Below are 12,425 nucleotides of genomic sequence, written 5' to 3'. Positions count from 1 at the left end.
AAACGGCCTGCTTGGGATGGACGTTTTTGTACTTAATTAGTGTTTTGTGCTGACAACAATTTTGCGGGCTTCTGAACCTATGAGGCTCCACTACGTGGAGCCTCATAGTTCTAGGAGTAGACCATGGACTCGTGGTCATGGTCCATGGAGGAATTTTCCATTCAGTTGACTCATTACTTCAGCATCACAGACTACAGAGGGCTTTCCTTCCATTTTTGCAATAAAAAAAATCACATTACGCCAGTATGAGCAATATAAAATTTAACATAGTATAACGTCAAATATTACAGTGTACATGGCAAGGAAATGAAAGGACGAAAAAAGGAATTTACCTGGAGAAATCCCTGCAACACTAACGGCAATCGTGTCGTCAACTTTTTGCTACTCCTCCACTACCAAATTGATAACAAACGCACGTTGAGGGCGCTAGTTCAAGCGGACGGTGCAAAATGCCGAACGGCTGTTTCCTGCGTAACTTATGGATCCAATTGATCCAAAATTCTTTATGGAGTCCACCGGGTTGGTGTAGGGATCAATTTAAATTGGCACAGCAACACATAAATAAAGTTCATTTAAATAGAAGCTTTATTACCACAATCCCATTTTCTATCCACCGGTATGCTGGGGATGGGGGGGGGGGGGGGCAGCATATACGGCCTACACAATAACGGGGTATTCCTTAATTTTCACAATTCTGGGCCAAGGCGAGACTTAACCGACAGTGAGTCAGTCAGAAGACACAGTATGGTACAAAGATAACTATAGGCTAGCAGCATCCCTTTAAGACCAGCAAAACTCTATGTGATCAGATGCAAAAAGGACAGGAAACCAGACCTTGTATAGCCAATCAAATATTTTGTTCTGAAAAGTACAATTAACACAAGTGCTGGCAGGTCCTATAGCCAGTTCAATAATGGATGTCCCCCACTTCCCTACCAGAAAAACTCCTCATATTTGGAATCTCTTGGAAAAATTATTCAAAGCTTTCATTTGTCTCCCAATGTAACTCCACCCTTGCAAATAACTCCATGGAAGGATAAACATACAAACAAGTGAAATTCAAATCTCAGGAGAACTTTTATTTCATGTTCGTTGATATACTTTTGGGGCACAAAGAAAATAAAGGTATAGATACAATTGCAGGCACATCATTATTTTACGCATAAATATTCAAATCCAGTTTTATTTACAAATAAATTAAATGTGTAAATTATTCTTTATCATCTGTTGCTGACGCTTTTTCCAGATGATCTGTGAAGATGAGGAAACTTCGGCAAGACTGCATTCTTGTAGACATCTAGTAAACCCGCTCCTATAAAGACTTCTTCCAGCTCTGTTGAGGTTGAACACTCGTGGACTTGGAAATCACCCAACCTGCTGGAAATATAAACCATAGAAGTTCTTAAATTCAGCATGAATTACAAGGTGTGGGAGGTGCCAGACCTATGTCAAAGGAGTGTCTGAATATAGAGAGGAGGGGCCAGACCTTTTGCTTAATGCGTGTTCGAATATAGAAGGACCAGACCTATTTTAAATGAGCATCTGAATACAGTGGGGCAAGACCTGTTGTTTAACGAGTATCTGAATATAAGGGAGGGGCAAGACATTTTGCCATACATACAGAGGGGGGAGGGGCCTAAATATAAAGGAGGGGCTAGACCAATCAGCATCTGAATATGGGGGAGGGGCCAGAACTCTTATCATATTTACAGAGGGGGAGGTGCCTGAATATAGAGGGCTAGACAAATCAGCGTCTCAATATTGGGGAGGGGCCAGACCTTTTGTTAGATATACAGAGGGGGAGGGGCCTGAATATAGAGGAGCTGGACATATCAGGATCTGAATAAGGGGGAGGGGCCAGACCTTTTGTCAATAATAAAGGGGGGGGGGGCTGAATAAAGAGGAGGGGCCAAACCTTGTTATATCTGAGGGTCTAGGATGCGATCCCTGCATCAGCACTGTCATCATCCGTTCTTTGCAGCTTCTTCCATTGGAATCAATGTCAACCTTTTGTGTCCGCAGTCTTACCAGAAAATCCTGAAAGGAATTAAACATCAATATTGTATCACTACTTGGAAAAAAAACAGTACTGCAATGTCTGAATAACCATACATGTAGCTAGAGGTGTCGTTGTAAATAATTCAAGATGCTAAAACTAAGAAGCCTATTATCATGACTGGTCAAACTTTTTCCAGTTACAACAAAATGTTTGAATGTGAAAGCAGGCCTTTTTCAGAGTCAAAGCCATGTCAATCAATTATGCATGATCTTGTCAGGACAGGTTCAGGGACATGGAACAGTGTTCTCCAAAATTAAAGGTTGGTGCTCAGTCCATCAAAAAGTGGAGGGTGGGGGGGCGATATATGCTAGGGGCGCTATTTGCAGACATACATTTCTTTATGCTAGGGGGCGCTCTTTGCAGATGAACATGTAATTTATGTACAGATAACAGCTTTACGCCATTTCTTACAGTTAAGTACAATACTGGCTCAGCATCATTTTTTTTGCCTTTTTACCATCAGTGACCAGGGACTCTGAGATAGTTTGGCCTTGAGACTTTTGACCTGATGGATTGCTTCAACGGGTAGGCTTTTCATTTTGAGAAGTGTTGTATGTTACTGCTTTTGGCAGAGTTTCTGGCCAAAATATACCCTGGAGGGTAAGGGTAGTCCCACTTATATGTATTTGTCTTTTTAAAGATTAAATTTTGTTTTAAAGCATTGCGGCAACTCTTGAAGCATGGCGGCAACTTTTGAAGCATGGTGGGTGGCTAAATTTCAATTTTTAACTCTTGTGGCACTATGTAAATGTTTAATTGATATCAAAAATGCAGGATATAATATATTCTGCATGTTTCACATCAATAAAACCTCCACATGGTGCCGCCAAAGTTTAAAATTGGAGTTATTCCAGATGAGAGGTATTCTAGTTATGACCTTGCTGCACCGACGCGATTTAATTTGAAATTCCAACTTTACCTTGACACAGTCCTCACTGCCTATGAGCATGACCAGGATGAGTTGATGCAGAAACAGGAGTCGACCAATCAGAGAGAGCTCTGATGCCCAGCTGACCAGGGTTTTGATGTAACGGACTCGAGATCGCATGTGATCAATGTGAAGGATGGCAACATGCGGTGTGCTGCTGTCTGTAATGAAGATAAAATGACAAAAAGGAAAAATGAGTAAGAAGGTTTTGTCTCCAGTCACGCTGCCCCCAAAAAACCCAAAAGGGGAAGGGATGACATCACAGCAACAGGGCCCTCAGTTGTCCGGAAAGGCATGGACAATTTCAAATTTTTAAAGAAGTGCACTTTTCAATCAAATTAACCAAAAAAGGGATGTCAAATTGTTTTCACACATTTAAAGGGAATATACATCATTTGCTTTTGCTGTAATTTTCAGAAATGGATGGAATTGGGGGGTTGGAAATATATAGCAAATATAGTTACACTGACTTTTTTGAGGTTTTGGGTTCGAAAATGCTATAAAAACTAAGAAAAACGATCATTTTCCTGTAGTCTGGTTCCCTGACTCCATATAAGAAGAAACAGAGCAGTTTACATTGGGGAATTGTAAGGTCAGGGAACCAGTCTAGCTGGCTCGTACCCGTTCATAGGTTTGTAATCGATTGCAAACAAGTGCGATGGTCAATTGGGGCCAGTATTTGAAAAAAAAGCCAGTTGTTTCCAACGCTGATCGGCCGATCAGCGTTGGAAATTGATACAAAAATACCACTTTTCTTGAAAATGACAGTATACCAGGTGCCATGATTTTACAGGATGCTTTACACTGTCATTCACTAACAGTCCAGCAAGGTATTTCCAAATGATTTGGTAGTTTTATTTTTTGATGTTTGCAAATGTTGTATTTTCCCTTTAAGTGGAGTGGAAAGTTGCACAAAATGTTTACCAAAGAAAAATTGTAACAATTTCAGTTTGTGGTATCACCAACCAAATGTTTGAAAACAGGGGTCTTCATTCATATTGGTTATTCAATTTAAATTAACTAAACTCTTGTCAAATATCTATAGTTTCTGATTAAATTTTGCTTTCTTTTGTTTTTGCAACAAAACCAAAATCGGACTCAGATTGGGTTTGTGTTTCTAAGACCTTTTGATAGCGGCCATCTTGCAAGGACAGTGTTCTTTGTTATGTTAATTCAATAACAATGAATACACTAAACATCCACTCAACTTTTCCCAACACAGCTATGCACAAGTTGTATGTACTGCCCAGGGTGACCGTAAGGTAATGGCAAAATTCTGCTAGATGCACTTCAAAAAGATTTAACAAAGATCTGCTAAATCACTTATTATTACATGGCATTGCAGCTGTTATAAAATTTCCTTAAACAAAAACAAAAAACATAAAATTTCCTTAAAAAAAAAAAAAAAAAAAAAAAAATGTATTCTTTTTTTGCAAGTTTGTAACCTGGCTTGCAATGGTCTAAAGTTCTTTACTGTGTCCAAATACACATCAGGGAACCTCAAATTGAAGCTTTTTAAAACTAATCAGCTATATTTTTCTCAATGTGCTATATTTTTCTGTCAGATCAACAATTGTACAGAATTCTGCTAGAAATCTGCTAAAAAAAATTGTTCTGCTAAATTTTCTGTCAAACTTGTTTTTTTTTTTCCAAAAAATTGTCAAATGTAGCCGAAATTTGGCTAAAACGGTCACCCTGGTACTACCTTTTCCTGAAATTGTTTCCTGATGTTTAGCCAATGCAGTTTTAGTTGTGGACTTGATTTCATGTTCTTGCAGCCAGTATATAAGCTCCATGATCATTGGCTGACCGACCAGGGAATTTGCATATGCATGAAGTTCCTCTTGCAGCTGATTGGCTGAATGTTTTGTCAGGCTGTCACATGCTAATGAGATGGCTGGAGGTTCATGTGGGTAGCCAATTGGAAGGTAGCACTGCAAAGAAATCTTCAAGGAGTCTGCTGATTGGTCCATTGCTGTGTTTCCCTGTGGCTGACATGTTACACAAATGGAAAAACGGCATTCACCATCTGTAAAAAAGAAAAAAGGTTTAATATGCCATTTCAGAAAAATCTGTTAAAAAACGTAAAAACAAACAAAAACATTTCGTAGTGGCTATCGTAACAACAGCTGTAACACGATTTTCAAATACTATCGTTACGGCATTGTAAAAACACAATGTCTATCAGAAATGAGCGGGGATCCAGGTTCGAAACCCATGCCGCGCTTGTGAGGCTACATGATGATTTCACAAATTCCCACATGTCCGTGCCAACCAAGGCTACTTTTAATATTATTAAATGACAGTGAAAAAAGAGTAGAATTAGACTAAAAAATAGATGCTGCATTCAAGCTTACTTCTACTACTTATTTACATTTATCATCAAGAAATAAAATACGAGTTTTATGACATTATTACTTTTAGAAACTTAAAGAAAAAACCCCGACGGAAAGATTCCCATATATCTGGCCATCACTATATTTTTCCCTTCAGTGACCAATCTCAGTCTCAGCATGGAGCTATAGCTCCATGGTCTCAGCCATCACAAAGTGATAATGTGTCCTAAATAAAATTAAAAGTCAAATTTAAATTTAGCAGGGAAAATATTGAAGTATTTACTAAGAGTAAGAAAACACTTGGAAATGTTCAGACCAGACCCAGTGGGCAAAATACGTTGAAATAACGTTGAAACAACGTCAGTTTCCGACGTTGAACTAACGTTGAATAATGATTGAATTTGAAAGTTTTTCTGACGTTGAAATGCCGACGTTGAATCAACGTCAACATTTCAACGTTGATTTTATGTTGAAAATTCTACGTTGATTCAACGTTGATTAATGATTGAATTTGCAAGTTGATCTGACGTTGTTTTGCTGACGTTAAACCAACGTGGAAAGCACAACGTTGAATCAACGTAAATATTTCAACGTTGATTTAATGTCGGACATTCTACGTTGATTCAACGTTGATTAATGATTGAATTTGCAAGTTGATCTGACGTTATTATGCTGACGTTAAACCAACGTGGAAAGCATGACGTTGAATCAACGTAGATATGTCAACGTTGATTTAATGTCGGAGATTCTACGTTGATTCAGCGTTGATTAATGATTGAATTTGCAAATTGAAGCGACGTGGAAATGTCGACATTGAAACAACGTTAAGATCACAACGTTGAGTTAACGTAGACATTTCAACATTGATTTAACGTCGACATCTCTACATTAAAATAGCACTGACATGATGTTCAATCAACGTATAAATAATCAACATTAAATGACATCCTATTCTTAGAAATATCACAGTTAAATAAATGCAATTCTTGAATCAAAATATTTTAAGGTTTGTGTTAAGATTTAAAGCCAGAATGTACTGATAATGGTGGATGTTGGCATTTTTCCAATCGTTCTATGTTAAATAAATTTGCAAGCTGAGGAGTGTTGTTAAATCCATGTCGAAATTGAATAACTTTAAATTTAAATGAAATTCTTTATCAATCACTTTAATTTTTTCCATAAAAAAATGTGTGTATTTATTAATTAACTTCCAACCTTATCAGCTTATACAACACCTTTTAGGTTTCAACAAAGTAGTAATTAATCCATACATAGTAAAATTCAGAATTAGATTGACTTGTTCCAACAGCATTATAGCCTAAACGAGGGTACTAGTCTCTAAAAAGATACATGATAATGAATTTGATTCTTTTTTCAAAGAAATGCAGCACTGCCCAGTGCATTTACATCGGAAATATAACACGAATTAACAAGCATACAGGTACAATTTTTAAACGTCTAAATTCACTTTTTTTTTTCATTTGCATACAATTCATATTAGTTTTCCAAATTTACCTGCAGCACTATTCTATCATATCTATGAATTTTCTTGTGAAATATTGCAAGAGGTTATGCGGCAGACTTGGGCAAGAGCATTAGAAACTATCAAATAGAAAATAATAAAACAAACAGCATCATTCATACAAAATTAATCTAAATGATTCAATTGAACATTTGAACAGGTCAACCAAGAATCAACAGTAATAACTAAATAATGCACAATACATGTACTGTATATAATTATTATAACAGTCCCCCACTTCTCGAACGTGGAAGTTTCAAGATGAAAAGTACAAGATGCGGCAGAGGTTGAATTTCCATCACTTAAAGAGCCTTTACCTGTTACACTTACGGAAAGATACCAGCCACTCCAGAGCAACTTACTGTATTTGAACAATTACTATTAATCAACTGTTCCAATATTGAAATATTTAACACAGTCCAAAGGTACGACTGAATGTGAAGGTGCATGGGCCCTCAGTGTGTCCCTCCATCACCTCTTCTTTCAGGCGCAAACTTGACAGGAGATGAAAAACTCAACAAGCAGCAACATCCATCACCTTGCCCGATTACGAAGTTACTAGACCTCGCTAGAAAAGACAAATAAAAGATAGTGTAATATTTTAGAATTGCAAGCTTCCTCCCCAACCATCTCTTTATTCATTGACACAACCAAATCACCCTCAAAAACGAAAATGTTACAAACACAAACAAAGAGAAATACATACATAAACCATATTAGTTTCAACAAAGCGACAACACGTTTGGTCATCATTTTATGTGCTGACATTGTGTACAAAAAATCAACAGAATGATTCCTTTTATTAAACTTGCACTTATAAAAACTACCACTTGTATTTCCTGACATTTCAGCAATTATCAACCATACAACCAAGTACCACACAATGAGATTTTAACCAAGATCAATAATTGGTCAAAATAAATTAAATCTGGCGAAGAAAATTAAATTACCTGCGAAACTGAAAAGGTCCGTCTCCTCATCTGCTTTTTTTCAGTTCCACTCTGCCCATCATTGTTGAACTGTCTTCAATCACTTGGTCATGCACCTGTTGGATGAGAAAAAAAACAACGCTCAGAGACAAAAGCAAAGACCCATCAGGAAAAAAGATAACGGAAGAGTGTAAACAAACACAAGTTATTATACAATGCACTGTGACGAAACTTCTGCCAACACTCAATTAAGATATAGCCACAAATCTGTTTTCATTTTTGCGTTTTGTTAACGTTTTGAATGAACTGGCCATTGTGTCTGTTGTTCGCACAAGTAGAAATGGATTTGAATACCACTTTTTTTATGTGCGATGACTGCAATCAGAGCTACATCTCTGCAAGTGTTATTGACTTAAGAATAAAATAATCGGTTTTTGCCATAAAACTTAGCCCTGAATTTTTTTTTGTCGGCATATACATACCAGCTACGGCACTGCGAGTACTGTCCGAAAGATTTCAAACTGAAGCATCTTCGAAAGTCATACATAACTCCTCCATACTGGTTCGACAATCCATGCTGACTTTGGCTCCTCCTCAATTCCTGTATGAATCATTGCTGAGTGGGGTTTCGTCATCTGTGAGGTCTTGTAAACTCTTCTGGAATTTTGAAAAGGATTTTTTTCTTCAGAAGCTGAAAAAGTGAGATTAACTACCCTACCTGTCCTACCTGCCAAACTTAGACTCTGCATACTCCCCCAAAAATATGCAAACCATGTCTAGTATCTACACAAAACAAAAACAAGTTTATGTAGAAATACCACCTGCCTATGCAATGATTGATTACTTAGGCCAATACATTTACGTAATTACTCACTCCCTGCACCGTGAGTCCATTTTGTTATTGCACCATTCACAGCACAGGCTACAAACAGCGGTATAATTATCCATGCTTGCATTTACCTAAAGTTTTGATACAGAAATTTGTGTTATGCATTCTCACTATTGTCACAGCAACTTTTAGTTTTACACAAAGGATCAAGGAACTACCCAGCAACTTCCTCCGTTTTGTGACTTGTACATGTACAAGAGCACCGGGGTGGTGATAGCAACATGTGAAATCGAAATCGGGAGTGTTTATCCCCTACTTGATAGGCCTATTCCCTATGGAAGATAACCCACCTGGTTTAATAATCAGGGGAAGTAAAACGGTATAATGTACATGACCCACGACCTATCACCGCTGTGTAGCTGTACGAAGAAATCCAGTATGGCAGTAATTGACCTCGAGAAAATATACTGCATTCCATTCTACAATCACTTTTGGACGATCCATTTTTACTTTTTAGCCTGAAAATTACATGAAAACTGAAACTCTACAGTGCAGAAAATCGAATTATATTTTTCCTGGTTATTATTTTTTTTAACCAGGTAGGCTTAAGTACATTTCATCATCATGCATTTCATGTCCATAAGGTCTACCAAGTGAAAAAAAATGCAATTTCTATTTCCTCAGAAACAACTTTTCAATACAAAGGAAATCCAGTAATTGAGCCACATTTATTCATGGTAACAATATCGTCTCGGAAAGTTTAAGTCACACGTCCATTATACTGTACAGTTCAAAACGCCAATGGAGGATTATTTCTCAGGATTTCTCTCACTACTTTCCCATTGAACCCGTTTTAGTACAGCTCAGCAATACACTGTTCCGAGTGCCGGGATGCATGCGGTCGACCTGGTTCCCATACGTACCGGTGTCGTGCCAAAAACCGTCCGGTGCCAAATAGTGTCCGCTAATTAGCATAATGCGATCTGATTGGTCATGCGTCTATGATGTCACATTGTTTACGGACGCTTGCCAAATAGTGTCCGCGCTTAGCGTGCATCCTATTGCCTGCCTTGTCGAGCTGTCAATACATCGTATAGAAAATATCTCTTTTCACCTGAATTTGCTTTTTACAATCTGTTTTAACGTTTTCCTTGTTAACTATTTGACTTGGTTTCCCTAATAGTTTAAACATTATATTTGTGCAAAATGTTTGTGTGTTTTTTCGCGTCAGTTCACCTGTTTGGCATGCAGTACGTACGTAGGCCTAACGCCGTGTGAAGTGTGTGTAGTACGTACTGTGCTGTGTGTAGCATTATAACCAACGTTATATTTTACGGTTTCTCCCACCAAATACTGTCCGATTTTTCCTGCCAAATATTGTCCGATTTTTCCTGCCAAACTATCCGATTCCCCCTGCCAAATATTGTCCGATTCCCCCCTGCCAAATACTGTCCAATTTTTCCTGCCAAATACTGTCCGATTTGTCCTGTTAAAACAGTGTCCGATTCCCCCTGCCAAATAGTGTCCGATTTCCCTGCGAAAAAAATGTCCGATTTCTCCTGCTAAATACTGTCCGATTCCCCCTGCCAAATATTGTCTGATTCCCCCGCCACTGAATATTGTCCGATTTTTCCTGCCAACAAATACTGTCCGATTCCCCGCCCTGCCAAATATTGTCCGATTCCCCCTTGCAAAATACTGTCCGATTTTTCCAGCTTAATACTGTCCGGCAGGACGTACCGCACGCCCTTGTTCTCGCTCGATCGACGGCGCCCGGACACTATTTGGCACCGGACACTATTTGGCATGTATTACATGCCAAATAGCGTCTGGCGCCTACTGCGCATGCTCAGCGGACACTATTTGGCACCGGACGGTTTTTGGCACGACACCGGACGCCGGTATCATCACTGACCATGCATGCCAGTGTCCCCGACCCCAGTGATGTGTCAATATTTGTTTATCGTTTTGGGGAGAAATTGGTTGCAATTAATAAGTAAGTGCTTCGAATAAACGTCAGGTATGTCTAAGCAACATCATAACAATAACTACGAATTTTGATGGCAAAATTCTTACCTGTTATTTGAGTAAAATGATGTCGGCTGCACGCTACACGTCCACACAACTGCAGTATGATGTCGAAATATGTAACGGTCATATGCTTGCGCGCCATATCGTGATTCAAAGAGAGTACATGAAAACTGATTGGCCAGCGTCACAACCTTGGAATGTAGAACAAATTACGCGCCGTGTGATTGGCTAGCGTCACAGCTTTGGCGTGCTGACAAATAATATGTTTTCATAAAAAAGGCCACAAAGTTCAATTAAGTTGGCTATTTTGTTTATATTTCTTGACATAATATTTTGCACTTTGATAGTTAAAATTATACGTTAATTGATACAGCAGGACTGACGTTGAAGTAACCGCGAGGATACTCAATTTCAAAGCAATGCAATATGTTTGATTGCGACGCACTTAATTTCGACATTTTTTCAACTTTGGACTAATTAAAATCCGTATGTTAAACAAAGTTTACCAAACCGACGTTGGTACATTTAGGTCGTTATCACGACGCAATTTTAAGCATTTATCCAACATCAGAATAATGTCAAAATACGTTGGAACAATTACAAAACTGACGATTGATAGACATTGAATTTAACATTGTTAATATCGTGACGCAATTTAAACGCATATTCAACGTCAGATTAATGTTGAAATCTGTACGTTGGAACAACGTTACCAAACTGACGTTGAATAGACATGGAATTTCGGTTGTCAATATCGTGACGCAATTTAAACTTTTATTCGACGTCAGATTAATGTCGAAATCTGTACGTTGGAACAACGTTACCAAACCGACGTCAGAGAGACGTTAATTTTAGGTTGTTAATATCGCGACGCAATTTTAACATTTATCCAACGTTAGATTAATGTCGAAATATGTACGTTGGAACAACGTTACCAAACCGACGTTGAATAGACATTGAGTTTTGGTTAATAATATCGCGACGCAATTTCAACCAACATTTAACGTTGGATTAAGGTCGAAATATGGACGTTGAAACAACGTTACAAAACCGACGTTGGCTAGACATTGAATTTAGGTTGATAATATCGCGACGCAATTTCAACCAACATTCAATGTTGGATTAATGTCGAAATATGGACTTTGGAACAACGTTACAAAACCGACGTTGGATAGACATTGAATTTAGGTTGATAATATCGCGACGCAATTTCAACACTTATTCGACGTTGAAACAACGTCAAACTGTAACATAAAATCAACGTCGCAAAAGTGACGTTGAAATAACGTTGTTTTACGGTATTTCGACGTCGTGACGTCATTTCAACCAACATTCAACGTTGAAACAACGTCATGTGCCCACTGGGGACTTATTACTGTTTGTGCACAAGGTGCAAGTGACGGCAAAATATGGGAATCTACCCCCCCCCCCCCGACAACCCCCCCCCCTCCCCCCAGTGTCACTTTCACTGTCAGTGTCACGTCACTGAAGAAGTGTCAGTGACTGATGAGTGAGTCCTGCACATCGAGTATAATTAATTTATCCACTTATTGAATATTGTTTAGTGAACCAATAACCATAAACATGATAAACGTGTAAAGAAGTACAAAAGTGCATGCATTTACCTGAATGTGGTAACATTTCAAACTCCCCATCTCCACAGAAGATTCCTTGCAGCGCCTGAACTTCGTCGTCTGCCATCCCTCTTTTTATCTCAACACGCACGCTGCAACGTTAATACACTGTGAACAGCCGTCGGTCGTTTCAAAATGTTAAGATAGCGCCCTCTAC

General features: G+C 38.4%; 1 protein-coding gene and 1 long non-coding RNA gene across 4 annotated transcripts; both read right to left on the bottom strand.

The window, feature by feature from the left end:
- Positions 1–1,058: 1,058 nt before the first annotated feature.
- LOC119722669 (RWD domain-containing protein 3-like) lies at positions 1,059–12,412 on the bottom strand. Of its 2 annotated transcripts, none has more exons than XM_038192910.1 (5): positions 12,260–12,412; positions 4,693–5,016; positions 2,979–3,148; positions 1,916–2,037; positions 1,059–1,377 (listed from the first exon to the last, which is right to left on the bottom strand). In XM_038192910.1, exons 1-5 carry the CDS (start codon positions 12,333–12,335, stop codon positions 1,221–1,223), a joined length of 849 nt encoding a protein of 282 aa, XP_038048838.1. In that variant the 5' UTR covers positions 12,336–12,412; the 3' UTR covers positions 1,059–1,220. The 2 variants fall into 2 exon arrangements, with proteins under 2 accessions (XP_038048838.1, XP_038048839.1); XM_038192911.1 differs by having other exon boundaries at positions 1,101–1,374.
- LOC119722672 lies at positions 7,216–11,648 on the bottom strand. Of its 2 annotated transcripts, none has more exons than XR_005270468.1 (4): positions 10,680–11,648; positions 8,257–8,431; positions 7,796–7,890; positions 7,216–7,413 (listed from the first exon to the last, which is right to left on the bottom strand). It is a non-coding gene; the product is annotated as an uncharacterized LOC119722672 (long non-coding RNA). The 2 variants fall into 2 exon arrangements; XR_005270469.1 differs by lacking the exon at positions 10,680–11,648 and adding an exon at positions 8,649–8,910.
- Positions 12,413–12,425: the final 13 nt, after the last annotated feature.

Source organism: Patiria miniata, unplaced genomic scaffold (genome assembly GCF_015706575.1).
Source record: "Patiria miniata isolate m_02_andy unplaced genomic scaffold, ASM1570657v1 HiC_scaffold_16, whole genome shotgun sequence".
Classification (NCBI taxonomy): domain Eukaryota; kingdom Metazoa; phylum Echinodermata; class Asteroidea; order Valvatida; family Asterinidae; genus Patiria; species Patiria miniata.
The sequence above is the reverse complement of the archived record's forward strand: the minus strand, read 5'-3'. Positions and strand labels throughout refer to the sequence as shown.